General features: G+C 43.5%; 1 protein-coding gene across 1 annotated transcript in view; it reads left to right on the top strand.

Annotated features, from left to right (window-relative positions):
* Nucleotides 1-27,324, top strand: part of EHHADH (enoyl-CoA hydratase and 3-hydroxyacyl CoA dehydrogenase) — a 48,799-nt gene extending 21,475 nt beyond the window's left edge. Inside the window, exons 5-7 of the mRNA XM_077826043.1 lie at nt 1,096-1,200; nt 10,365-10,706; nt 24,630-27,324. Of these exons, the coding sequence (XP_077682169.1) occupies nt 1,096-1,200; nt 10,365-10,706; nt 24,630-25,900 (1,718 nt within the window). The 3' untranslated portion in view covers nt 25,901-27,324. The remainder of the gene's footprint in view (nt 1-1,095; nt 1,201-10,364; nt 10,707-24,629) is intronic.
* Nucleotides 27,325-27,950: the final 626 nt, after the last annotated feature.

The following is a 27,950-nucleotide window of genomic DNA, read 5'->3' as shown; positions in this document are numbered from 1 at the left end:
GAGGAAGAGCACACGTACCCGGGAGCCCATGACAGACAACATGTCTCAATAGCGAATTTTTCCAATAGCAGCAGAGCAGAGTTACAGCGGAAGCAGTGGATGACGATGGTTAGCAGTCCTACTGCACCGTCTGCTGAAAACAATATGGCGTCCGCACGGAAAAAAGGTGCGAAACTGTCGCCTGCTGTTGCTTTCACGAAGGCAGGGGCGATTGACGACAGATACCCAAAACCACCCACGACAATGTTTTTGCCCCATCAGGCATTGGGAGCTTAACCCAGAATTCCAATGGGCGGCAGAGACTGTGGGAACTGTGGGATAGCTACCCACAGTGCACCGCTCCGTAAGTCAATGCTAGCCGCGGTAATGAGGACGCACTCCGCCGACTTAATACGCTTAGTGTGGACATACGCAATCGACTGTATAAAATTGATTTCTAAAAATTGACTTCTATAATATCGACCTAATTTTGTAGTGTAGACATACCCTAGAGGGTACATTCATGTGTGCATGCATTCATACCTATGCATCTCTTGCAGAATGGAATTAGCTGTGGTCTAACTGGGGGACAAAAGGAATGGCTTTGTAATCTCTATCTAGATATTTATTACCATTTTCTTTCTTGTAAGATGGAGTTGCCATTTTGTCTGTACACATTAGATTATGGAAACCTTTAGGTTTCAGAGTAACAGCTGTGACAACAGTGGGACATTTTAAATGAAAAGGGGTTTTGCTCCTCAGTACCCTTCTGTGCTGAGAGAGAACAACTGGGGAAATACAAGGTGTATAACCACACTTCAAAGTTAATTAGTATAGGAGAAAACTGACAGAACAGGATGTACCCGGCCTTCAGTTTTTACTGCTAGCTTCCCTTTGTTTTTTCTCATTCTGTGTTATCTCAGCACACCTGCTTTTGCCATTCCAGAGCAAAGCCAATTAATGATTTAGTTAGCAGTGCATGTTCCTGTCTGGTGTGACTAATGCATCCCAACTGGGAACATATCTCAGGCCAGCCAAATACAGAAGTTTTATCAAATGGAATTTAATGAAATCTCTGACAGCAGGAAGCTGAAGCCACCTTATTCTTCATTATAGGGAAACGTGTGCTGGCTGTTGAAGCGCTGAAGCTGGGCATCATTGATGAAATCGTGGAAGAAAACACAATTAATGCAGCAATCCACTTGGCAAACAAAGTGTCAGGTAAGGGAGGAAGTGTAATAATGACAAGGAGCCCATTGGTGAGGAGCAGCTCAGCCTAGTCAGGTTAGCGGGCCAGAAGGAGAACAGCTGAGGCTAACCAGAAGGCCTGCTGTGAAAAGAGCACCCTTGCTCTTTTCCAAACACTGTTTCGATCTCCTGCCTCTTTGCTGGGTTTTGAATTCCACAGAAAACAAGCTTTAAATAGAGAGCAATTATTTTTCTGAAGTATGACTGAAAAACTCAAAAATACTGGTGAGCCTCAAGGCTCTCAACAAATTCAGATGAGGCAGAGAGATGGGGACAAATACAGTTAAAGCAACAAAGATTCCCTATGGCTCATGCATGCTAAACATACACCCTTCCACACCCCCGAGGAACAGCACTGCTTCCACCCCAGGTGGTTTTCTGGGTTTATAAGAGGACTGAGCACACTTTCCAAATGCAGTACATTCTTGGACAGCCAGGCTTGTTGGTGCTGTGCACAGCTCGGCTGCACAATCAATACTGGCTGCACTAAAAGAACTTTCGGTAATGGCAAATCCTCAGCCAGGCATAATGACCCAGTACATCTGTCTCTAAATGCCCATTTCTCCATTTCTTTAGCCATCAGCTGTTCTTACTTTGCCATTGTCTAAGAAGAGGCTGAGTTGTGAAGAGGGGAGATACACTGGAAATGGCAATCCTATGAAGAGGTCATTTAGAACTTAAAGGTCACTAGGCCAAATTTACTGACACAAGAAATGTTTTCACTACTGTCCTGCTTTGGTGCATATTCTGGGAAGAGCATCCAAGTGAAAATGAGATAGGATCAGAAGAGGTTAAAATGGGAAAGAACAAATTAAAAATTACTTAGACAAATTAGATGTCTTCAAGTCACCAGGGCCTGATGAAATGCATCCTTAAGGAGCTGACTGAGGAGATATCTGAGCCATTAGCAATTATCTTTGAAAAATCATGGAAGATGAGAGAGATTCCAGAAGATTGGAAAAGGAAAAATATAGTGCCAATCTATAAAAAGGGAAATAAGGACAACCTAGGGAATTACAGACGAATCAGCTTAACTTCTGCACCCAGGAAGATAATGGAGCAAATAATTAAGCAATCAGTTTGCAAACATCTAGAAGATAATAAGGTGTTAAGTAACAGCATGGATTTGTCAAGAACAAATTGTGTCAAACCAATCTGATAGCTTTCTTTAACGGGGTAACAAGCCTTGTGGATAGAGAGGAAGCAATAGACGTGGTATATCTTGACTTTAGTAAAGCTTTTGATACTGTCTTGCATGACCTTCTCATAAACAAACTAGGGAAATGCAACCTAGATGGAGCTACTATAAGATGGATGCAAAACTGGTTGGAAAACCATTCCCAGAGAGTAGTTAACAGTGGTTCACAGTCATGCTGGAAAGCCATAACGAATGGGGTCTCACAGGGATCGGTTCGGGGTCTGGTTCTGTTCAATATCTTCATCAATAATTTAGATAATGGCATAGAAAGTACACTTATAACATTTGTGGATGACACCAAGCTGGGAGGGGTTGCAAGTGCTTTGGAGGATAGGATTAAAATTCAAAATGATCTGGACGAACTGGAGAAATGGTCTGAAGTAAATAGGATGAAATTCAATAAGGATAAATGCAAAGTACTCCATTTAGGAAGGAACGATCAGTTGCACACATACAAAGTGGGAAATCACTGCATAGGAAGAAGTACTGCAGAAAGGGATCTGGGGGTCATAGTGGACCACAAGCTAAATATGAGTCAACAGTGTAACGCTGTTGCAAAAAAAAGCGAATATCATTCTGGGATGTATTAGCAGGAGCTTTCTAAGCAAGACAAGAGAAGTAATTCTTCCACTCTACTCCACGCTAATTAGGCCTCAACTGGAGTATTGTCCAGTTCTGGGCACCACATTTCAGGAAGGATGTGGACAAATTGGAGAAAGTCCAAAGAAGAATGACAAAAATGATTAAAGGTCTAGAAAACATGACCTGTGAGGGAAGATTGAAAAAATTGGGTTTGTTTAGTTTGGAAAAGAGAAGACTGAGAAGGGACATGATAACAGTTTTCAAGTATGTAAAAGGTTGTTACAAGGAGGAGGGAGAAAATGGTTTTTCTTAACCTCTCAGGATAGGACAAGAAGCAATGGGCTTAAATTGCAGCAAGGGTGGTTTAGGTTGGACATTAGGAAAAATTTCCTAACTGTCAGGGTTGTTAAGCACTGGAATAAATTGCCTAGGGATGTTGTGGAATCGCCATCATTGGAGATTTTTAAGAGCAGGTTAGACAAACACCTGTCAGGAATGGTTTTAGATAATACTTAGTCCTGCCATGAGTGCAGGGGACTGGACTAGGTGACCTCTCGCGGTCCCTTCCAGTCCTATGGTTCTGTGAACTCTGCCGGAGCTCTGCACATGAGAGCCAAGCTGGGAAGCACTGAGTCCACACACTCCTTGGCTGTCCTGGCCACATGCCTTTTTCTGCCAACACCCCACCTTCTTCTGGAATGGTGTTTGTCCACTTCCACCTCTTCCCAGCACAGAAAAGGTTGCAGGCAGTTTTCCCTGCTGCAGCCTCTTTCCTAGTGGACCTTCGGGCCTTGTGCCAAGAGCTATGCCAACAAAAGCTGGCATAGTCCAAAGGGTGAATCTAGAATTCTAGATGCCTGTATGTACCATTTTTAACACTATTTAATTTATGCGTTCTTGCTCAAGATCAATATGTTGCAGCATTCTCACCTACATTTTGTCCAAGAGCTCTCTGGCAGAAGTGGTCTCCTGCAATAGATACTTTCCCCTCTCACAGTGTTCAGGTTATTTTTAAGATTTTTTATTTCTGTCTTTAGCAACAATCAATCATTTCCATAAGCAGTCCTCCTTCCTCTCTCTTTTTTTGTTCAGACAACCAAGTTCTATGGAAATATAAAGCTCTTAGAGATATGTGTTAATATACTTTGCTGTCGGTTCTAAGCAAGGCAAAGAAACTTCTGCTCATCAACCTCACCTGCCTGTTTTAGATGAAAGTTCCATGTTTGTCCCTCCTCTATCTTTTGGAGAAGTTATCACCCTTCTCAGCAATGTCTTTCCAAGAAGCAATGGATTCACTCTGAAGTATGCTCCAGGTTGATGACCCTGTGTAGGGTCCATACCAGTATTTATAGCAGAGATATGTAACTTCGGTAGATACATTACTAGAGTTGGCAAATGCTCTGGTTTTCAGCTTAATATTATTTGAAATCAGATAAAACCCCCAGACATTTGAATGCTTATTTTCTTCTCTGTGACAAGTTAGTTATGCATCGTGCAGTGACTGAGAATGATGAAAGCCAGCATGACCTCAGAGGAAAACCTCAGGACTGGATGAATCATCCAACATTCTGTTCCTTGATGCCATTTGCTTTTGGGATTTACATATCTACTATCATTACCAGATCATTTCTGTACTTTAATTTCATCCTCAGTGACTAACAGAATTAACTGCATGAGTACTGTAACAAACAAGAATCATAGCAAGAAGCTCAGGGCTTTTTAAACTGCTATGTACTCTTTCCTTACAGCTTTCATGATACCTGTTTCAGCTGTCCATTTTTCCCAGACAGCATTTTCAAAGTTAGCCCTGATTTCCCACCTACTCTGAGGATTTGCCACCAAGCCTTGTTGAAGAACACTGAAATCTGAAAACGTATCAATTCACTGTTTAACGGCATGATCCCTGATCAAGATGAAAGAATGAGCTGACAGAGAAAGCATAGGATAGATTTATGACATTGTTCTTTGTTTACTTCTCCATCATACTATGATAAAACAGCAGCATCAGTGTCAAACACCTTAAAAAAAGATGCAGCTGTCTCAGCTACTTGGGCTGCACTCATGAGCTCAAATTTCAGTGAGTGCTTCCAAATTGGCTCGTGTATTTTATGGGAACCAACAACCAAGATGCATGGGAAATACCAAGATTTGAGTCCATTATCCTTGCATATAGCACTAGGCTCGCTGTCTGATAGGACTGGTGAAGAACCTTTTTTCATATGTAAGATGGATAATTGCTTATGTAAAATAACTTGTGGTGGCACTGCTAGAATTTCTACACTTGGTCAGATACTTAGCCAAGTAAATGGAAGATCAGTTTCAAAAAGTCAACTTGGAGATTATTTTCTTTCAGAGCTTTGCTGTCTGCTAGTGCTGTAGATTTTGTGGCTAAAGCTCAGTCTTTCATATTTCATAGTGATAGGCTGGTACTGTGCAAGGCTTCCTTGGTTTAATATAATATGTGCTTAACAGAATTGTCTATACAGTCTCCACCTGTTAGAAGAACATCCTTCATCCACAAATGGTTATGGAATGTTCCTAGCGAAGGACACTCAGGTACAGTTTTGTGTATTTAAGGATAAGAATACACAGACACCATCTACAGAAGTGATGCTCCACATTTACTTATTCAGTGAAAATCAAGACTGATGTGTGGCAGGTCAGGTAAATTAACATAGTCTTCAAGCCTTAGCTTTTGCAGCCAAAATAAATGTCCTCACTTCTGAAAATATCCCTGATAAGAAAGGAACAGAGACTACACTGAAAACTACAGACAGAGATTAATTTCTTGAAGAGCTGCAAGCTGTAATTTATAAGAGGAATGTTCTTTCATGAGGTTGGGTTTTTTTTTTTCTTTTTTTTAAATAAAGGTCCCGGCTGCCAATTTAAAGCAGCATTGCACAATGTGTCCACTGGATGGCACCAGCAAATTGACATTCAACTGGTTTCAGAGTAGCAGCCGTGTTAGTCTGTATTCGCAAAAAGAAAAGGAGTACTTGTGGCACCTTAGAGACTAACAAATTTATGTGAGTATAAGCTTTCGTGAGCTACAGCTCACTTCATCGGATGCATGCAGTGGAAAATACAGTGGGGAGATTTTATATACACAGAGAACATGAAACAATGGGTGTTACCATACAGACTATAACCAGAGTGATCACTTAAGGTGAGCTATTACCAGCAGGAGAGCGCCGGGGTGGGGGGAAGTGGGGAGGGAGGGCGAGGACGACCTTTTGTAGTGATAATTAAGGTGGGCCATTTCCAGCAGTTGACAAGAACGTCTGAGGAACAGTGGGGGGTGGGGGAGGATTAAACATGGGGAAATAGTTTTACTTTGTGTAATGACCCATCCACTCCCAGTCTCTATTCAAGCCTAAGTTAATTGTATCCAGTTTGCAAATTAATTCCAATTCAGCAGTCTCTCGTTGGAGTCTGTTTTTGAAGTTTTTTTGTTGAAGTATTGCCACTTTTAGATCTGTAATCGAGTGACCAGAGAGACTGAAGTATTCTCTGACTGGTTTTTGAATGTTATAATTCTTGACGTCTGATTTGTGTCCATTTATTCTTTTATGTAGAGACTGTCCAGTTTGACCAATGTACATGGCAGAGGGGCATTGCTGGCACATGATGGCATATATCACATTGGTAGATGTGCAGGTGAACGAGCCTCTGATACTGTGGCTGATGTGATTAGGCCCTATGATGGTGTCCCCTGAATAGATATGTGGACACAGTTGGCAACGGGCTTTGTTGCAAGGATAGGTTCCTGGGTTAGTGGTTCTGTTATGTGGTGTGTGGTTGCTGGTGAGTATTTGCTTCAGGTTGGGGGGCTGTCTGTAAGCAAGGACTGGCCTGTCTCCCAAGATCTGTGAGAGTGATGGGTCATCCTTCAGGATAGGTTGTAGATCCTTGATGATGCGTTAGAGAGGTTTTAGTTGGGGGCTGAAGGTGATGGCTAGTGGCGTTCTGTTATTTTCTTTGTTGGGCCTGTCCTGTAGTAGGTGACTTCTGGGTACTCTTCTGGCTCTGTCAGTCTCAGTCATTCAACTGTCACTTGGCAATTCACTTGCTCTCAGTGCATGAAAGCACATATTCTTCAAAGACCAACCGCACTGGGAGCCAAGCAGAACCTGAGGCAGATTTGGGTCAAAGCAGCACCTCCTGGCATCAGGCTGTAGGTGGGAAAGAGGATGAGGAAAGCCTGAGTGCCGATTTGCCAGTGTGGTGATGTGTGTTTCCTGTCTGAGTAGCAGGTTGCCGATGGGCATCACTGATACGATTGCTGGGTAACTGGGCAGATCCTGACTCTTCAATGGTGACCACTGGAGGCAGGCACCAACCAACTGTATCTCTCAACCATCCTTGGGGGACATTCCCAATAGCCTTGCCTCTCTTCAGTCCCTCTCTGAGGCTCACTATTGTGGCTGCCTACTGCTCTAGACAAAGAGGGATTGACATACTGCGCTCTTGAGCCAACCAGTGTTGCTCCTGGCTTGATCAGAGGTGGGCAATTGAGAGCAAGGGGTGGCATTTGTCCTTCTGATGGATTAGGTGCACTGCCTTCCTTTTATGGTGCTTCCTGTCTCTGCTGGCCTGGGGAGTAGGGACCAATCTTAGCAGCTGGTCTTCAGTTCCTTGTCTGGAAGTTCATTGTGCTGGAACCAGACTGCGGGGTTGGGTCTCGCACATGGAGCCCAATAATTTTTCAAGAATTTAGGCACCTAATTAGGCTGCATATATTTCTCTTACTTCAATGGCATGATAGTTATTATTGTTGCATATTCTACAGATTGGAACATTTTACGTCCTTGGCTTCTAATTGGTGCCACCTAGAATATAGCTCCTGGTAATGTGTATCTTTCTTAGCTTCCATTGACTGAGGGTTCTTGTACCCTCTGGGTAGCTGTGGCTGACAATGCTGCCCTTGTCCCCATTTCCCTTATTTTCCTTACCAGGCCAGAGGTGGTCTGGGCTGGTCTCTCTGTCACAGGTTTGGATTTGGGTTATTTCTCATTGTGTTAATAATCTGGTGCTGATTGTTTTCAATTATTTTTATTGTGATAGTAACTAGGAGCCCCACTCAAAGACTAGTCAAGGCTAGGTTCTGTATAGACATGGAACAAAAAATGGTCCCTATACCAAAGATTTCACAATCTAACTAGGGAGTTATAATAATCTGATCAGGGTGCATACGTGCTGGAACTAAGGTGCTGGGGATGCTGCTGCACCCCGGCTTGAAGCGGTTTCCATTATATACAGGGTTTGCAGTTTGGTTCAATGGCTTTCAGCACCCCCACTATACAAATTGTTCCAGCACCCCTATCAGGGTGTTAAATACTCATGTTTTGTCACCAGTGCAAGGAACTTTATTCATCTGGTCTTTAGTCTCAATATTCCTAACTACAAGTGATAGACACTACCTGAGGGCTATGCTGAATGTCTCCCATAGCATATGGTAGCATCTCTTTCCAGGGCCTTCTCAAATCAACAGAAATCTTATGTAAAATCTCTTAGTATGGTTCATCAGTGTCAGTTGTTTTCAGTTATCAGATCCACCCACAAATCTCAAAGTACAGTTTTGATCAGCAGATGAAAACCCACTGTGTATATGGCCTGATATTGAGGACTGCAGATTTGAAGGTAAAAATTGTAGATTCAGGAAAGGAGAATAAATAAGAGTAAAGCTGGAGAAGAATGAAACCATCCAGTTTTGGAAGGTTGAACCAAAATCTGTTCAATCTCAGTCAGAAATCTTTCTCCAGATATACTCTGAAGAAAAGCTGAGCAGCTTGCACAGGAGGTATTTTTCCTTCTCTTTTTGGATTCTTCACAAGTTTTCAATAAACAAATTTGAACTTCAAAAAAAAAAAGCTCTTTGTTTCCTGGCTGTCTAACTTACCTCATACCCAGGAAATTAATCTATCATGTGCCTAGTATTTCTCTCATATGCTCTACTGGCTTGAAAGAAGAACTGGAGCTGGGATGGGCTATTTAGGGAGCTACCATTATGGCTCCACTAGTGTTTCTGCATTTCAGCAGCTAATATGGAGTGGGCACTACTCTGCTGCTTTTCCTTCTCTTCAGGCTGACAGGCCAGAAAGGCAGCTGCACAAGCTCTGTCATAGCTAAGATGATGCTATGAGAGTGGAAGAGCTGGGTGGGCAGATTCTAGTAATCGCTGAAGCAAATGCTCTCCTGTGGTTGGACTGATGCTGCAGGGGCCAAGAAACTCCAGTGGAAGACCACAGAACTAATAGGCTTCTCAGGGCACCAGGCAAGGAGGTCACTGCCAGGTGTGAGTCTATAACTGCTCCTGTCTTTGAGCTGATATCATGAGTGGTAGCCCACCGTGAACTGCTCTGTTGTGTTCAGTGTGGCAATGTCCAGAATTACCCCTCAGGGTGCTGGAAGGGCTAATTACTTAATGTTCTGTACAGTGCTGTGATGCTGTAAAGCACCATGTAAATCCTTAGTAGCATGAATGGGATGGATCCTGAGGTTCTTATTCTATTTTTCTCTCCATCCTTAATCAGGCAAACTTCCCCTGAGAACACAAGGAGTTTGTGTGAGTAAAAATGGAATAAAGACCTGAACAGTGGCTCCAGGGTTTGTAGTTTTGGAGGGGGTGCCTGAAATATAACTTATTTTGGTCAATTAAAATTCCTTTGTGCCATCACTATAGCAACTAGTGTGTCTTGTAATAACTCATGCATTGGTGGGACTCTTTGATTAGCCCCTTGCTGGTGTGTAGATACAAACTGTCCTTGGCTATTCATTTACTGACCTCTGATAGGGTGTAATCCTGTTGGATGTTCCCAAAAGTGTCATTGGAAATTCATGCTGTTAGGTCAGAATTAATACAGAAACAAATGACATTCCCAAATCTTTCACATGAACACCCTGTGGACCCAGACCGCTGACTAGGATGTGTCTGAGTAGCAAAGTAAATTGTAAACCAATTACTAATACAGCACTGGAAATGGATGATAGCAAAGGGATATGAGAAATGGAGAGGTGGAGACAGAGAATACAGCATGCTTGGTGGTTTATGCTCCTGAATAGGCAAGCATCAGCAATTGAGGAGAAGCGCTTGCTTGGAATTTTGCCTTGCTGGAACGTCTGGGGAGTGTGCATTTGGAGAATCGCAATTGTGAGAGAAGCCAGGAAATGGAAGAAGAGTTTTAAACGTTTTACAAATCACTCTCCGGTGTCATGTGAAATCTTTACATACCAAGCAGCAGCCGAACCAGCAGGAGGCATTGACTTTCCATGTAGAAAGGGGCAAAAATCTGTAGTCTACCAGGAAAATGGTAGGGTTGGCAGTTCAGTAACTGTATTTCTCAACTCTCCCACACAGGTCAGCCATTAAATCCTCGCAGACTCAGTCTGAAGCAAGTTCAGAGTCTGCCCAACATGGATGCCATTCTCAGTGAGGTTCTTGTGAAAGTGAAAAAGCAGGCCCGGGGATGTCTGTCTCCAGAGATGTGTGTCCAAGCAGTCAAGGCCTCTGTGCAGCTACCCTTCACAGAGGGAATTCTGAAGGAGAGAGAGCTGTTTAACCTCCTGCTGACCTCAGGCCAGGCCAAAGCACTGCAGTATGCATTCTTCGCACAGAGAGCAGCACAGAAGTGGATAACACCCTCTGGAGCTTCCTGGAAAACTGCTTCAGCTCAGCCCATCCGGAAAGTAGCTGTGATAGGTAAGTTGGTGAGATCCATTATGCTTGCTAGCATGGCAAATGCCAGTCTAAATGAACTGGAGTGGTATGGCTTTTCCCAAGAGTGCTGGGAAAGGAAACAATAGAATAATGTTGGGTACCTTGTGGGACCACGGCAGCCCCAGGAAACCAGAAAGTCTTGAATGACTTCCTACAATGGGGCTCTGGGAGCTGCTTTGGAGTCCTGAAGCTGCACAACTTCCCCCTTAGTTTACTCCCCACTCCTTCCAAAAGCCTCATTGCAGTAAGACCTTACCTTTTATGGAAGGGCTGAAGAAGAGTCCTCTGGAGGCATCAGTGCCTCTGCATGTACCCTCCAGGAGTACACGCTCTCATGAAGGCAGAGCTTCTCCAGCCTCCCAAGTTAAAACAGAATACACAAGATTGGTATATTCTAGGAAGGAAACCTTTTAGTACTAACTGGTTGTAACAGTAAATCTCTGCTAGTGAGGACTGAGATGAGGTTAAATGGCTTAATCCCATAGTGTCAGATCATTTCTGTATGCTCCTACCTCCAGCTACCCTGATATCACTTCAACTACAGCTTCATCCTCAGTTCATAGAATCATAGAATATCAGGGTTGGAAGGGACCTCAGGAGGTCATCTAGTCCAACCCCCTGCTCAAAGCAGGACCGATCCCCAATTAAATCATCCCAGCAAGGGCTTTGTCAAGCCTGACCTTAAAAACTTCTAAGGATGGCGATTCCACCACCTACCTAGGTAATGCATTCCAGTGTTTCACCACCCTCCTAGTGAAAAAGTTTTTCCTAATATCCATATATAGGTAATTTCATTTTAAAATAGTGTTGTCCTGAGAGCATAGTTAATTCCATATTATAAACAGAGATCTGTATGAACTTCTTCTTCTAGTCCAGTTTTGTCATCTGTGACTGTGTGTGTAGAGAGTGAGAGTGAGTGAGTGTGTGTCAGGGATATATAAATACAAAAATGTTTTGTTGACAGCTGCATTTTAAGAAGCTTTCATCTCATCATGATCCACCCTTGCCGTTTTGCACCCCCTGGAAGATAATGCTTTCATTAAATTTTTATAAGTGCAATTTAAATAAAACCCTTTGATGCACTGCACAGATCTAAAAACTAAAACAAAAGAAAAAAAAAAACCTTCCTGCTCTGCATGTTGATCGCTACACTTTGTGTAAAATGGCTCAACAAGAATAAAGAACTGGGAAAGTGTCCATTTCAATTTTAGAGATATCCAGTCAGGTTGCCACTGCTTTTCGCTGTCTGGTTATCATATGCAGGATCTTCATTTCCTGCAATGAACTCGGAGCCCTCTTCAAGCTCATCTCTGCCAGAAGAAGCCACAGATGGTGTTTCTTGAACTGTCCCTTTTTCTCGTTTGTTTTGCCGAGTTAATTAATGTCATATATTGAATGGTCATTTATGAATCTTTGGACTTTAAGTACTGTACTTAAATCTGGCAAACATTAATCTCCCAACAGGCTCGTATTAAATTGTCATGAGGTCCTTCCCTGGTGAGATGGCATTTATGCAAGCAGCATGGAGCACTATTGGGTCTGTCTTGTGATTCATTGCTGAGGAAAATGATTGAATTCATGTAAATATTATCTGTCCTATCACACATGGGAGGGCTCCATTTTGCATTTTTGTAAGAAGGAATAGGTGACAGGAAGCAGAGCTTAGACTTGAGATTCTCTGCTGTTTGGGGGATAAATCCCACTTAGATAAATGAGTCATTTGAAAAACCACACTCCTTCATGGAAATTCATGGGTTCATAGATTTTTAAGGCCAGAAGGGGTCACTGTGATCTATGGAGTCTGACCTCCTGCATAGCACAGGCCATTGGACTTCTCTGAGTTAATTCCGGCTGTGACAGACTGACAGTATCCTGAAATATCCTGAACAAACCTTCAGGAATTAAGATAAATTTACTGAGTTAAATTAAACCTTATTGAATGAGGGTTAACACCTTTGGGGTACATTGTATCAAAAATATAATAGTGTATGTGTTATTGTGGCATTGTATGTACCTTCTCCAGTAGGGAAGGGGGATGCTAATGTACTTCCTCCATTAGCAACCATTTGAAGCTACCCTCTGTAGAGATATACATCTACTAGTTCAAACTGGTTTCTCCAGAGACCAACTGAGAAAGAAAGGGTTGGATACATAGTCTGGTTTTTAAGTGGCTCAGGGCCTTCTCCCTGATCCAGCAAATGGACAGGATTTCAGGACCATGCAGAGCCCCCATCCTTAGGGTAGGGTTGGAAGGGCTGGATGCTTGTTCTGAGCTGAAGCTGTGATTAACTTGTAACCACAAGGAATCCCCCTTGGGTTGGGTATTGAAGGACTGCTCTTGCCAGAGCGCATTTTAGGAGTGAGGTTAACTCTGATAAGCTTTTTAGCATGCATGTATGTTCTTTTTATTGTTTTTTAATATATTTTCTCTGTAAGGCTTGTTACCTTACGAATATAGCAGGCTTGCATGGGAAGTGGCATGTGGTACCTTACAACTGTAGCAACTACACCTATTAACTGTCTCTGAAGAGAAACCAAGCAGGTCTGTTTGGGCAGACTGTGCTGGGGATAATACAGTGAAGGCTGGCAACTGTACATCCTGGTACTACCCCAGTCAGAAAGGAGTGGGACACCTGTCTCCACCCAGGAAAGGCAGCTGAGGAGCTGGAAGCCTGAGATTGGGTGCCTGTGCTGGAATCCTGAGGGGAAATATTGGTGCAGTTGCCCTGAACTGTGACTCCTGCTTCAAGTCTACATGCTGTGGTTGACCTAGAGCATATCCACTAGAAAATCATCCAATTTCTATTTAAAAGTTCCAGTGATAGAGAATCTGCTACAGCCCTTGGTAAACTGTTCAATGGCTAATTATCCTCACTTAAAATATTGCACCTTAGTTCTAGTCAGAACTTGTTGAGCTTCAAGTTGCTATCACTGGATCATGTTAGATCTTTTTCTGCAAGATTGAAGAGCCCATTATCAAATTTCTGTTCCTCATGTAGGTACTTACAGACTGTGATCAGGTCACTGCTTAACTTTGTCTTTGTTAAATTAAACAGATTGGGCTCCTTGAGTCTCACTAGAAGCCATGTTTTCTAATCCTTTAATCATTCTCATGACCCCTCTCTAATTTTTCAACATCCTTCTTGAATTGTGGACACCAGCACTGGATGCACTATTCCAGCAGCAGTCACCCCAGTGCCAAATTCAGAGGTAAAATAACCTCTGTACTCCTGCTCGAGATTCTGGTTTATGCATCCAAGGATCATATTAGGCGTTTTGGCCACAGTGTCACGCTGGGAGCTCATGCTCAGGTGATTATCCACCATGATCCCAAAATCTTTTTTGGAGTCACTGCTTCCCAAGACAGAGTCTTCCATCCTGAAGGATGGCCTACATTCTTAATTCTTAGATCAGGGGTTCTCAAACTTCATTGCATCGCGACCCCCTTCTGACAACAAAAATTACTACACAACCCCAGGAGGGAGGACTGAAGCCTGAGCCCATCCAAGTCTCACTGCCCCAAGCTGGGAGCCAAAGCCTGAGTCCCACTGCACCAGGCGTGGGGAGGGGGGGGGAGCCCAAGGGTTTCAGACCCAGATTTGGGGGGGGGGGGCTGTAGCCTGAGTCCCGCCACCCAGGCCTGAAGCCCAGGCTTCGGCCCTGGGCTTGGGGTTTGGCCATAGGTGGTGGGGCTGGGGCTTCAGCTTCTTCAGCCCTGGGCCCCAGCAAGTCTAATGGCAGCCCTGGCAACCCCATTAAAATGGAATCATGACCCACTTTGGGGTCCCAATCCACAGTTTGAGAACCACTGTCCTAGATGTTTGTCCTCACATTTGGCTGTATTGAAATACATACTGTTGGCTTGCGCTCAGTTTACCAAGCAATCCCGATCAATCTGAATCAGTGATTTATCCTCTTCATTATTTATCACTCCCCAAATCTATGCTTCATCTTCAAACTTTCTCAGTGATGATTTTATGTTTTCTTCCAGGTCATTGATAAAAATGTTACACAGTATAGGGCCAAAACCAGATACCTGCAGGACCTCACTAGAAACTCACCTGCTCGATGATCTTTCCCCATTTACAATTACACTTTGAGACCTGCCAGTTAGCCAGTCTAATCCATTTGAAATGTGCCATGTTGATTTTCTATCATTCTAGTTTCTTAATCTAAATGTGTAAGGTACCAAATCAAATGCCTTACAGGAGTCTAAATATATTACAACTGTGACAGAAATGGCAATTTCCTACAATATCTTTGGGAGATCTTACTGAATTCAGTTTATGTATCTTTGTGGAGGAGGGATTATATGTAATTCCATGAGGGAGAGTAACCACAGCTCCTCCAGGAACTAAGATAAATGGGGGTCATTAGGCAAATTCATTCAGATTGCAACATCTCCAGAGAAGTACCACCACCTGGAGAGGCTCGCATATACTAGTTCAAACTGGATTCTCCAGAGACCAGCAAAGAAAGGAATTTTGGATAAATAGCCTGAGTTTAAACTGACTCAGGTCCTTCTTTCTGATCTAGCAAATGGACAGGATCTTCTGTTCAAAGGGGAGGGGACAACCTCTGTGGAAGGATTGGAAGAACTGACACCTACCAGAGCTTAAGGTTGGAGTTGGGGTGACCTCTGTTTTCACTGTAATGCTTTAGGAATAAATGTGTGTGCTTAGAAAGAGTTGTGTGGTAAATTGTAACTACTGGCAATTACAACTTTTCATACCTTTCGGATAGAAAGCAAAGCACAGACATTGACATGTTTAGGCACTCTGGCTTGCTGGGAATATTACAATGCAGGGAGGGAACCGTACAGCCTGGAAAATGCCTGGTCAGGGAGGGAGTGAAGCATAGGTCTCTGCTCAAGAGAGATCATGGGTGAGGAGTCGGGAGCCGAAAAGTGGATGCCCTCAAGGCATCACAAAGGAGGAATACAGGTGCAGTCATCCTGAACTGTGACAACATGAACACTGTTACCTTTATCAACAAACTTGTTATCGCATCAAATAATGATATCAAGGTGGTCTGACGAGATCTGTTTTCCATAAGTCTCTGTTCATTGTCATTCATTCTGTTACTGTTTTTTAATTCATTATTAACTGAGTTCTGTATCATCATCATATCATAATTTTGCCCAGGTTCGATGTCATACTGACAGACCTATAATTACTCAGGTCATCCCTTTTACCTTTTTAAAGATTGGCATAACATTAGCTTACTTCCCATCCATTTAGAAGTTCCCTGGTGTTCCAAGACTTATTAAAACTAATGTTAATGGTCCCAAGAGCTCCATGGCTAGCGCTCTTAAAATTCTTGTATGTAAGTTTTCTGGACCTGCTGATTTAAATGTCTGACTTTAGTAGCTGCTGCTTAACATCCTCCTGAAATATTAGTGGGATGGAAAGACAGTCATCATCATCATAAGATATGAATACATCATCTGGCTTTTTCCCAAATACAGAACAGAAATATTTATTGAACACTTCTGCCTTTTCTGTATTGTTATTATTGACAGTTCTACCATTTCCATCTTCAATAACATTGTTAGTGTTCCTTTTGTTCCTGATAAACTTTTTAAAAAATACTCTTCTTATTGTCCTTAACTCTTTTAGCTGTAGGAGTTCTCTTTTTGATTGTGATGGGGTATGCACCTTACACCAACCCTGAAGGGGTTAAGGTGGCTCAGAAAGGGCCAGTTAACCTTAACACCAGCAGGAGAGTTAGGCTTGATTGATAAGGCTAATTGATGATGAAGCCCAGCTGGGACAGGCAAGCAACTGAGTGACTAATGGAAGGGCGTGGTAGGCCAGATGAGAGCTGATTGCTACCCACAAGGAGGAACCACAGTGGTGAGTGCACCCTGTTACAGTGTCTTTTTGCATCCCTTATCCATTTTCTACAGTTTCTAGCTTCTAGTTTATATTCATTGCTAACAATTTCTCCTTTTTCCATTTTATATATATATCTTCTTTCTCCCAGCTGATTCGGCTCATAATTGTTTCCAGCTTTGTGAAAGTGGCCTTTCTAAACCACCAAGTATATTGATTACTTGCATGTAAGCAACCACTAATTTTTAGTTCTGTGATCAATTCCTCATGATCTGTCAAGGAGAAGTCTAAGATAGAATCCCCCTGGAGTGGATGCAATCCTGTTTGAGTTAGAAAATTGTCATCTGTAATTTATAGAAATGCCAGTGATATTTTTAGTATTCGCAGCAAGAAACCTCCAGCATGTGTCAATTAGATTGAAGACCCCCATTACAACCCAGTTTTTTCCCCCTGCACATTATAGATTAGTGCTCAAGGATTGTCACTTGATAAATTGCCCTGTTCTGTTCATTCCCTCTGAAGCATCTGGCACTGGCCACTGTCGGAAGATAAGTCACTGGGCTAGATGGACCATTGATCTGACCCAGTAGGCAGTCGGTCTTATTATTTGATTATACTTTTCCCAAGTGTGATTTGGTGTCTGTAGCAGACACCCCTCTTGTGCTTTATCTATAGATCCATATTCTAACAAGCATTCAAGATAATTTACTTCCTAGATGTCAGAGACTTGGAAACAGGCAATGCCATTTTGACAGAGTGACTCTGCCTCTCCCCTTTTGCCCACTAGACCCTTCCTAAACCACTTGTAACCACGGATTTTAAAATTCCAATCATGCAGATCTTCCCACCTGGTTCAATAATACTGTCTACATCAAATTTATGCTAATAAATGAACAATTCCAATTCTTCTTGTTCATTACTTGGGTTCCTAGCTTTGGTGTATAGGCAACTAAACAATTTATTCTTTTCATGTCCCTTGGTGCTTTGATATCTTGATTTTGTACTAAATGAGTGCCCCTTTTCACCTTCTATGTTAGTTTAATGCCCTTCTGATTACTCTAGCCAGCCTGTCCCTGAGGAGTTTGGTTCCTCTTCAACTGAGGTGACTATACAGCTCTCTCTCCTCATAGAAGGTAGACCAATGTTCCACAAAACCAAAACTCTCTATCTTACACTACTGCCCTGGCAGCAGTTCACCTCTGGAATGTCTGACTTCTTTGCTTTGCTCATGAGACAGGAAGGATCTCAGAGATCAGAGAATATTCTCCTTCAGCCCCATGCTGAGTTCTGTGAAGTTGTCTATAATCTGCAAGGTATCCTGTGAAGCAGTGTCACGAAGGCCAATGGATCGTTGCCTGCTGAGTTCAGAAGCCTAGCCAATCTTAGAGTGATGTCTTATGTCTTGGCTCCAGTAAGGCAGCATACCATCCTGCTATCTGCCTGTCCTTTGCAGAATGTTCTTTCCATTCTCCTTTGCATAGCATCCTCATCTAGGTATTATCTGTCTTCTGTGGATGGCTGGCGATCTCTTCACAGGTACGCTTGATAGTCTTGCAGCTTGGGCTGAGCAGCCATTCTCAGGAATGTCCAGTGCACCTGTTCCATTCAACTAGCTGGCTCTTCAGAGACATTTTCTGCAGTTTCCGTGCTGAGAAGCTGATTGGATACTTCTAGCTGTGTGGAATTCTTCCCGGTCCTCTCTGGTAGTTACAGCCTGCCTGTCCTCATCTGCCTCCAACAGAGTAGAATGCCAGCTTGACCTCATGCCTCTGGTGGTTACAAACTCTCTGATTTCCACATTCTCTCATTCTTTGGCCACCAGTTCATTTCTTCCTTGACTCTGGGGTGGCGATGCTTCCTGAATCTGGTTGTTCCAGTACTCTGCATCCTCTCTGATGCTCTGCAGTGTCAGTCCTTGTAATTCCAAACCACAAATCTTTCCTTCCAGCACAATCACCAACTCGCACTTTGTACATAGGAAGTCCCTTCTGGCTTCAGGCAGGAAAAAAAACATTCCCCATCCGTTGCAGGTTGCAATCACTGATCTGTTGCTGGCCATCACACCTTGCATAGAACTGTACCTAGAAAGAGAACCTCTCATGCACCTTCCTGTGAACTCCATACAGAAGTCCCCCGTTTGCCCCTCCTGTTCACCTGCTGTCACATTAATAATTTCAACGAGAAATATTAACCCCAAATAATCATTGAAATAGAGCAGCCTCAATTTACATCAGTCTGCCAGCATTTGTTCTGCATGATTTTAAACATAATGCTGGAACAATACTTGTATATTCTGAACATGCCACATAGCATTTCCCTGACATAGCATTTTTAATGTAATTGTCCATTTAAAGTCAGATTACAATTTAATATAGTTTGAATTTAGTACATATTTCTGTAATATATGGAGTCACTATATATTAGTTGTATCTTATATGACTGATCAATAACTGAAAACCATGATTTGCTCAATCTGCCCAACAAGTGGATTTGTAACGTACATATGTATTGTATAATGAAATTGGTAGAAGAGTAGTTTTTAGCTGTGTGGCAAAGAACTGAAAGGGGGAAGATCTGTTGTGGTGGTTCTATCTGTGAGGAAGCCATGAGCCTGCTGCTGTTGGCATTGCAATGGGTGTGAAATATGCTAAGACAGTTCTGATAAGAGCTTGGTTTATTACTATTGAGATGGCTAAGAGGAAATGAGAGAAGTCAGCCCTGAATCCCTGAGCACAACAGTTCTGAGGAAGCACCCCAATCCATACAACCTGTGGAGTGTTTCCTGGTCACATCCCTGGGTTTCTGATGCTGGAGACTGCATGGTTTGAGGTGGGATTCAGTCATTTTGGACCATCTGAGCAGAAGTTACTTTTTCTTCTTTCCCCCAGGTCCCTCCACATCACAGAGAGTCCTGACGATTCTCTACCATTTTTCTGTTCTGTTATACTGTCATGGGAGGGGTGCATTCGCTGCTGGTGGCACTTCCTGCTGGTCATTCTGGGGATTAGCTCCAGCCAGACATTGCGCCCTCCTCTGATGGTGTCTCTGCTGTCATCCTCTCACCCTGCAGACCCCTCTTGCTCCAGGAATTGCAGCCTCCTCCTCTGGAGGGCTGTCATTACGTGGTTTCCCCTTCCCTGTGTGTGTGTATGTAACCAAGTCTTTCCAGGACAAACTGTCCCAGGCAGTCCACTGTCCTCTACCTGGTGTGTGCCATGTCCACGTTCTCTGGGTTCACCAGCCTTCCAATTCCATTCTCCTAGGGAGTAACTATGGATAACTCTCTAGCCACTAACACACTTACTTTCTCCCAAGGAGTGACTGCAGCCTACTTCCCTGAAGCCCTGTCTGTTGCCAGCTTCCTGGTTTTATAAACCCAGCCCAGCTCCTCCCCCAGCTGGACTTCATCAACCAATTAGGCCCTAGCACTCCCTGGCTTTCGTCCAGGTGCTGCCTATAGGTTAATTGGCCTAATTTACCCTCTCAGGGCAAGTGTGGAGAGTACACCCCATCACATATACACTCTTCCTCAAGATCACCAGCCTTACAAGCAAAGAGGATCTAATGAGGTCATCGGCAGACATGCCTCTTAACCTGCTGAATGTTCAAGTCTCCCCTTGTCTCGACCACCCAATTTTAGAAAAAACCCCACAAGTGTTATCCCTGCTGGGTGTTCTAGTGTAACAAGGCTCCAGGTGCTTCCACTGCTCTTACCACCATGCTACTGAAAACCTCCTTACATACAGGCCATTGAAGAGTCAGGTGGTAACTTGGTAACCAACTATCCTGGGCCAAAACTGAACTTGGCAAGCTCAGGTCTTGTCCATGGGCTCAGGTCTGTGTCCCAGAGAATGAAGTACCACAAGGATGTCGGACTGCCTAAGACAAAAAATAGTCTTCGTGGCTCACCAGTGGAAGATCTGAGGTCCTGGTGCCGAATCCACCATCAAACCCCCAGTTGCTGATGAAAGATCTGGCAGAGGTGGGAGGAGGGGCAGCAGGCTGGCAGCAGGCTGGCAGCATGTTTTTAGTGTTAACATCTGTATTTTGTCTGCATTCAATATATGGGAATGGACAGAAGGACATGTACAATCATTTTAAATTACTTTACCTTTGTTGGTTACATAAATGAAATTTTAGTGGTATGTTAACTTTGATTATGATGTAACAGATCTTATTTTTCCATCATTGGACCCAAGACAGGCATAAATAAGAGTTCTGGTGATATTTCCCATCAGAAGTAAAATAGCTGTCTTTGAAAACACATTTTCAAAATCTTTGTTCTTGTTGTCAAGATAGGAAATGTTTTGCATAGCATGTGTTTGTGTGTATAACACGTGGTCAGAGCTACATCAGTGATGACAGGCTGCTTGTGGAAAAAATACTCCACCTTGTTTGACCTGCTTTATGGAGACTTGAGCTTGTTTTACTGATGACATAATTTCAGCCATTCTTCATAAAGCAGCTTTAGATTAATTTTTTAATCCCCTTGGTTTGTGTTTCTTTGTTTGGCTGATAAATTTTCATTCGAAAACCTGGTCAGCTGGATTTTGGATTTTAAAAAATCATTTTGATAGAATTACTGCAGACCTTGTAAAGTTGTGGCTTTATTCTGGATATTAACAGTGCTCACATTCAGAGTGCCTCTTTTATAGGAGTGCTTGGCACATGAAAAAACTTTTGAACTCCACTGGCATTTTACTTTTTATGTGGTTCTCAGACTATTTTTTATTTACTTATATTACTGTAGCAGGCAGGAGCCCTAGTCATTGTGCTAGGTGCTGCACAAACTCAGAACAAGACTGTCTAGTCCCTAAGGAGCTTACAATCTAAGTATAAGAGACAACACATGGAGAAAGACAGGGAGGTACAATGAGACAATATGACAGGTTTCAGAGCAGCAGCCGTGTTAGTCTGTATCCGCAAACAGAAAAGGACGACTTGTGGCACCTTAGAGACTAACAAATTTATTTGAGCATAAGCTTTCGTGAGCTACAGCTCACTTCATTGGATGCATGCAGTGGAAAATACAGTGGGGAGATTTTATATACACAGAGAACATGAAACAATGGGTGTTACCATACAGACTGTAACAAGAGTGATCAGGTAAGGTGAGCTATTACCAGCAGGAGAGTGATAGGCAATGGGCCAGCAGCCCAACCATTGTCAAGTTTTTTGCAGGCATTGCAGCAAAGAATAGTTTTAAGGGAGTATTTGAAGGAGGATATTGAGTTAGTTTTGTAGATGTTTACAGGGAGCTCCTCTCAAGCATGAGGTGCAGTGTGGGAAAAAGCACAAAGGTGTTTGTTTGAAAATTTGACAAATGAGCAAGGGAGGCTGGCATCATGGACCAGTCGGAGGCAGGAATTAACGTTTCAATAGCAAACAAGAGAATGGTAGGGTGGGGATAGGCCATAAACAGCCTCGAAAATGAAGACATGTAGAGTACGTCTGATATGCTAAAGAAGGAGGAGCCAGTGGAGGGATGCAAAAAGAGAGGCTACATGGTCAAATAAATGAGCTAGGGAAATGATCTTTCCAGCAGTGTTCTGAATGGATGTGAGTAGGGCCAAGATGGCATTTGTCAAGAACAGGGAAAAGGATGTTGCAGTTATCAAGGTGTAAGATGAGAGCCTGAACCCGAGTTTTAGCAGTGAGGATGGATAGGAAAGGTTGTATCTGAACAATGTTATGTAGAAAGAGTCTGCAAGATTTAAATATATCCTGAGTGTGAGGATATAGAGAACAGCGTGAGTTGAAGATGACAGCCAGATTACAGGCCTGAGGGACAGGCAGGATGGTGGTATTGTCCACAGTGGTTGAGAAAGAGGGTTGGGTGGGAGACTAAGAACTCTGTTTTAGCTGTGTAGAGTTTGAGCTAATGGCTAGACATCCATAATGAGATGTCAGAGAGACAGGCCAAGATTTTAGTTTGGACAGGAGTGGAGAGGTAGACCTGCCAATCATCTGCACAGTTGAATTTATGTTTGTGGATGAGATAAAGTACAGAGAGAGAAGAGGAGAGGTCCCCAGACAGAGCTCTATGGAACCCCCCGAGAAAGTTGGAGTGGGGATGAGGTGGATCCTCCAAAGGACAAGCTGAAGGAATTGGGGAATGGGGCAGTAGTTGGAGAGGCAAGTGGGATCTAGGGTAGGATTTTTAAGACAGGAGAGACTAAAGTATGTTTGTGGCACTGTTTGTTTTTTCCCTCCTATTTCCCCTTGTCTCCTTTTCATTTCTAGGCTCATGGAATGTGCTGTTCACAGTCACTGTCTGGACTTCCTCTCCTGGAGTTGTGTCCTAGAACCTCTCCAATCTGGCTTCCACCCCTTGCACTCCATTGAAACTGCTCTCACCAAAGTCTGTAATGACTTCTTCCTAGCCAAAGCTCAGAAACAGTACCCCATCCTTCTCCTTGACCTGTCAGACTCCTTCAGCATAACTGACCATGCTCTTCTTGAAATGTTGTCCTTCCTTAGCTCTCAAGACTCTGTCTTCACCTGGTTCTCCTCCTACCTGTCCAGTTGCTCCTTCAGCTTGTCCTTTGGAGGATCCTTCTCATTCTCCAAATTTAACTTTTGTTATAATATTTGTACTGTTTTAACAGCATTTTCAATTAGCCCACTAGATTGTTGGTAACCTGGACTTGATGTAATATGTTTGAAATCATATGCTATGGCAAAACTTAAACTCTTGTCTGTGAAATTGAAGTCCATTATCAATCATTACTGCATGGAGTATGCCGTATAAAAACTTTTGAGTACCTAAGTCCCCCATTCATTTTATTAATGAATTGTTTGGCACAAGTGTTTTCTAATATAGATATTTCAGGAAAATACAAAAAATAATCAAGAACTATAACATATGCATGTCCTTTATATTCAAATAGATTGAAACCTACTTTATACCAAAGTCTTGTTTTCTTGAATAAATGTCATAGGCTGTTTAGACTGAGCATTTCTATGATTTGTGACGTATGTCACTTTCTTTTATGTAAACCTCTGTGTTTTGGTTCATTTGTGGTCAGTACAGAACCTCTCTTTCTCTACCTTTACATTTTTCTATGGCTAAATGTTCCTCATGTATGTGTTTCAACATCTCTGCTGTTAACACTACAGGAATTACTACCCTATTGCCTTTAAACAGAATTCCTTCAATTACTGAAAAGTCTTTAATAAGTTGATTATATGGCTTCAATATCACTTTATTATATCCTTTTTCAATAGCTGTAATAATCTTTTGTAAATTCTCATTCTGTCTAGTTGCTTGTACAATTTCTTCCCATACTCTTTCTGATACAGGAAACAATTTTTAAATACCTCTACTTGTACCACATCTTCCTCTTCAATTATATTGGTTACATCATAAACTCTAGAAACAGTATCAGTAACAATTAATGATTTTCCTGGCTGATACTCTAATTTTAAATCAAATGCCAAATTCCATTTCCAGAGTTTGAAGTTCCGCGTAGTACAGAGTCTGGAAGATCAAGTTCTGTACTTCACTAGAGTTAAACTCTTATTTGTTTCCTCTTGCTTACCTATGACAGTTTTCTGCATGCATGTTCCAAAAATAGATAAAGGTTCAACAGCCCTAATTTACAGCTGGGGAACGTAGGTACTCAAAAGTGCCTTGCAAAGGGTCACACTGGAAGTCAGTAGCAGAGCTGCAAATAGAATCCAGGTTTCCTGATTTCTACTGCCCTACTCCAGCTACCTCCCATATGATAATATATGAATTGGAGAACCGACTTAAATTACACAGGGGTACATGTGCTCTGCATACTACCCCAGCATGGCTCCACATCCTTGAACAGACATTAGCTTGCCGTTACATCTTCACTTTTCAGACAGATGCTCCAGTTAGCCCTCTAAGTGCACTCAAAGACCAAATTAAAATGTTGCTTTCCCCCAATTTTCCATTTACTTTTTTCCCATCTACATGCCCCTGTTTAATTTGCACAGAGACCTGCTTTACGTGCTGGAAGTACCAAAGGAGCCCATTTGCAGAGGTGTACTTAACAATTCCTAGTACTTACAGTCTGTGTTTCTCTCTTGCTTTTATCACTAGGGCTGGGAACAATGGGCCGAGGCATTGTGACTTCTCTGGTGAAGGCCAGGATATCCGTAGTAGCTGTAGAACAGGATCAGAAGCAGCTGGAGGTAGGAGGAAGAGCTGTGACATCCCTTCTAGAACATGAGGCTTCAAAAATGCAGTGGAGTGGTCAACGCCCGGATGCCTGTGATCCCGCCCTTCTCCAGTTCACTCTGGACTTTGGTATGTTACAGGATGTAGATCTAGTTATTGAGGCTGTGTTCGAGGACATGGCACTGAAGAAGGAGATCTTCCATAAGTTGTCAGCAATCTGCAAGCCAGGGTCCTTCTTGTGCACTAACACCTCCGCCTTGGATATTGATGAGATTGCTTCAGCCACCAGTCGCCCTCACCAGGTCATTGGTACTCACTTCTTCTCACCTGCCCATGTAATGAAGCTGTTAGAAATAATCCGTGGTCGTCACACATCGCCCATCACCATTGCCACCGCCATGGGTTTAGCTAAAACTATAGGCAAAATAGGGGTTGTCGTAGGGAATTGCTTTGGATTTGTTGGGAACAGAATGATGGCTCCTTATGCTGAACAGGCAGTTTTCCTGCTAGAAGAAGGATGTAAACCAGAAGAAGTAGATCAAGCTCTAGAGGGATTTGGTTTCAATATGGGGCCCTTCCGAATGTCAGATCTTGCTGGGCTTGATGTGGGCTGGAGATCTCGGAAAGGGCAGGGCCTGACTGGACCCGAACTGGCTCCAGGAACTCCTGCTCGCCTGCGTGGCAGGAGGAGATACAGCCCGCTGCCTGATCTTCTATGTGAGAATGGAAGGTATGGCCAGAAGGCTGGCATGGGCTGGTACCAATATGAGAAACCTGGGGCTAGAATAGCTAATCCAGATCCATGGCTTCACAATTTCCTGATTGGGTATAGAGATGCCCATCATATTAAGGCACGCTTCATAGACGAGGAGGAAATCCTGGAGCGTTGTCTGTATACCCTCATCAATGAGGGCTTCCAGATCTTAGATGATGGAATAGCTTCTGCCCCAGAAGATATTGATGTAATCTACATTCATGGCTACGGATGGCCAAAGCACAGAGGTGGCCCCATGTTTCACGCTTCCACCATTGGGCTACCTTGCATTCTGGCTAAATTGCAAAAATATTCTGAGGCCCATCCTGACATTCCCAGAATGCAACCCAGTGCTTTTCTGAAGAAACTGGTGTCCATGGGAAACCCTCCCCTGAAGGAGTGGATGTCCCATGCAGGACACCAGAGCAGTAAGCTGTGATGTCCCTGCAGTCTGCTCTACGCATTCAGCCACTTGTCTAGTGGTGACAGGTATCTCTCACTGCCATAATCAGTGATGTCTGTTCCAATCAAATCCAAAGCACAGCAGGTTGAAGATTAATGTCTGGCTTAGCTAAGCGGAGTAACTACTCCCTCAAATGGTAGTTGCTGTCGCTTCCCTTTCCCTACTCACAATACACCCCTCCCTCCCACCTCGTTAGTTCACCACACAACCCCTCAAGCTGCCAGTAGGAGACCCCTTCTGGCTGGCTGTTTCCTGACAAGCTGCACTCACCCGACCGCTGGATCCTAAAGCTGCTGTTCTTAACTGCCTGCCTCTTGCCATTCCTCTGGTGAGGGAGGGAGCAACACCTGGCAGCTCATGAGGCAGTTGAAAGTGGGAGGGTAGGCCGGGAGTCCTGGCTCAGGGGAGACAAAGCCAGTGAAGATTCACTGCAGACTGGTATCCTCACCTAGCTGTGTCTCCCAGCAGCTACAGATCTCCTCTTGTTCCTGCCACAGCACCCTCTAGTGACCAAAGGCAAACCATAGGAACTAGTCCCCACGGGAGAGCCACCCCCGAACCATCCAGTTTACTAAGGATTCATTTACAGGATGGACCTTCCCCTCCCAAAGGGAACAGATTAGACTGCCCCAGATAATGGTCTCTTCACGGAGTGCAGGTTTGTGGGGTTTTGGATTGACTGGAGGGAGTGGACAATGGTGCAAAATGGAACCGTGCATTTTGGAAGTAAATTGTGATGCAGTAAAGAGAGCATCCAGAGCTAGTATCAAGGGATGGCACTCAGCACCTACCTCCAGCCCCCAAAATAACACTCATAAACACAGCACAATCACAGAAGACTATGACCTGCTCATTAGGTAGTGGCTGGAAGATCACACCCTTTCCCCCTCCTTCCTTAGCATTGCCCCTGCCCTCCAACCTCTTCCTCCAGACAAAAGTGCCTCCTCTCCAAGAGGGAGTGTGTGTGTGTGTGTGTGTGTTTTCCCAGAACTCCTCACCTGCTTTTCTAGCCTGCCTGCTGGCAGCTGCTCAGCGTAGAAGGCCTGGAGGGCTTTGTGCACTACAAGTGACAGGAGAAAAGCCTTGTGTGGCACTTCAGTGTTTCAGGTGTACAAAGGGTACCATGGAAAGTAAATGGGCTCAAGAGCTGTGCAGATAGGAGTTGTGCTACAGGCAGGGAGAGAAGCCTCCAGCAGATAAAAGAACAGGAAGAGAAATATTTGCTTTTCTGAACTTGGTCCTGCAGGGTAAGGACTCCTCTTGCTCTTGTGCAAAGAGCACAGCTCCGAGTTACTGGCAGGTGATCCTGGTGGCTCCAGAACACACACATTCTCTTCTTAGGAAAAGCCATATCTGAAAACAGACTCTGCTTTGTTTCATTAATTTTTAATAAAGCTGATTTTCATTTTCTCTCATAGCCTACGTTGTATCATCAGGTTTTGCTGCATTGTTCTCCCACATGTACACTGGTCACTTTTTTGCCCAGTGGTAGTAGATATCAAGGTCTTGCAGGTCAGTTTCCTGGTGGTAGAGACCCACAGAGACCGTGGCATCAGGTTAGCAGACCCAATAGCTTCAGCCACGTGTGATTGGCTAGGTAAAAGAACCAGTTGATGGTAGCCATCAACACCTTCCAGCATAACAATGCACCCCATGTCAGCTATTGGGAGGGAAGGCAGAGAGTTTTAAAACATTGACATCCTGAATGACTTATCTCCTACAAAGAAAGAAAAGAAATAATAATTGAGAGAGAAATAGGGGACATACAGAGCTCCTGGCAGGAGAGGGAGACTGGAAAGTCCTGAGGGGGAAAGGAAACACAGCACCTCTAGCACATGGTGGAGGTGGGAATGGGTGACAGAGCCACTGGCATGAGGGAGTAGGCTGCAGGGAGTTCCTGAAATAGCAGGGACTGGCACACAGGGAGTTTGTGGGGGGAATAGAAAGACGCAATAAGTGCCTGGTGCGTGCAACGCACCCAGCCTACACAAGCTACCAAATGTGCAACCTTCTAGTACTGGCTAAT

This window comes from Eretmochelys imbricata, chromosome 9 (genome assembly GCF_965152235.1).
Source record: "Eretmochelys imbricata isolate rEreImb1 chromosome 9, rEreImb1.hap1, whole genome shotgun sequence".
Lineage (NCBI taxonomy): Eukaryota > Metazoa > Chordata > Testudines > Cheloniidae > Eretmochelys > Eretmochelys imbricata.
The sequence above is the reverse complement of the archived record's forward strand: the minus strand, read 5'-3'. Positions and strand labels throughout refer to the sequence as shown.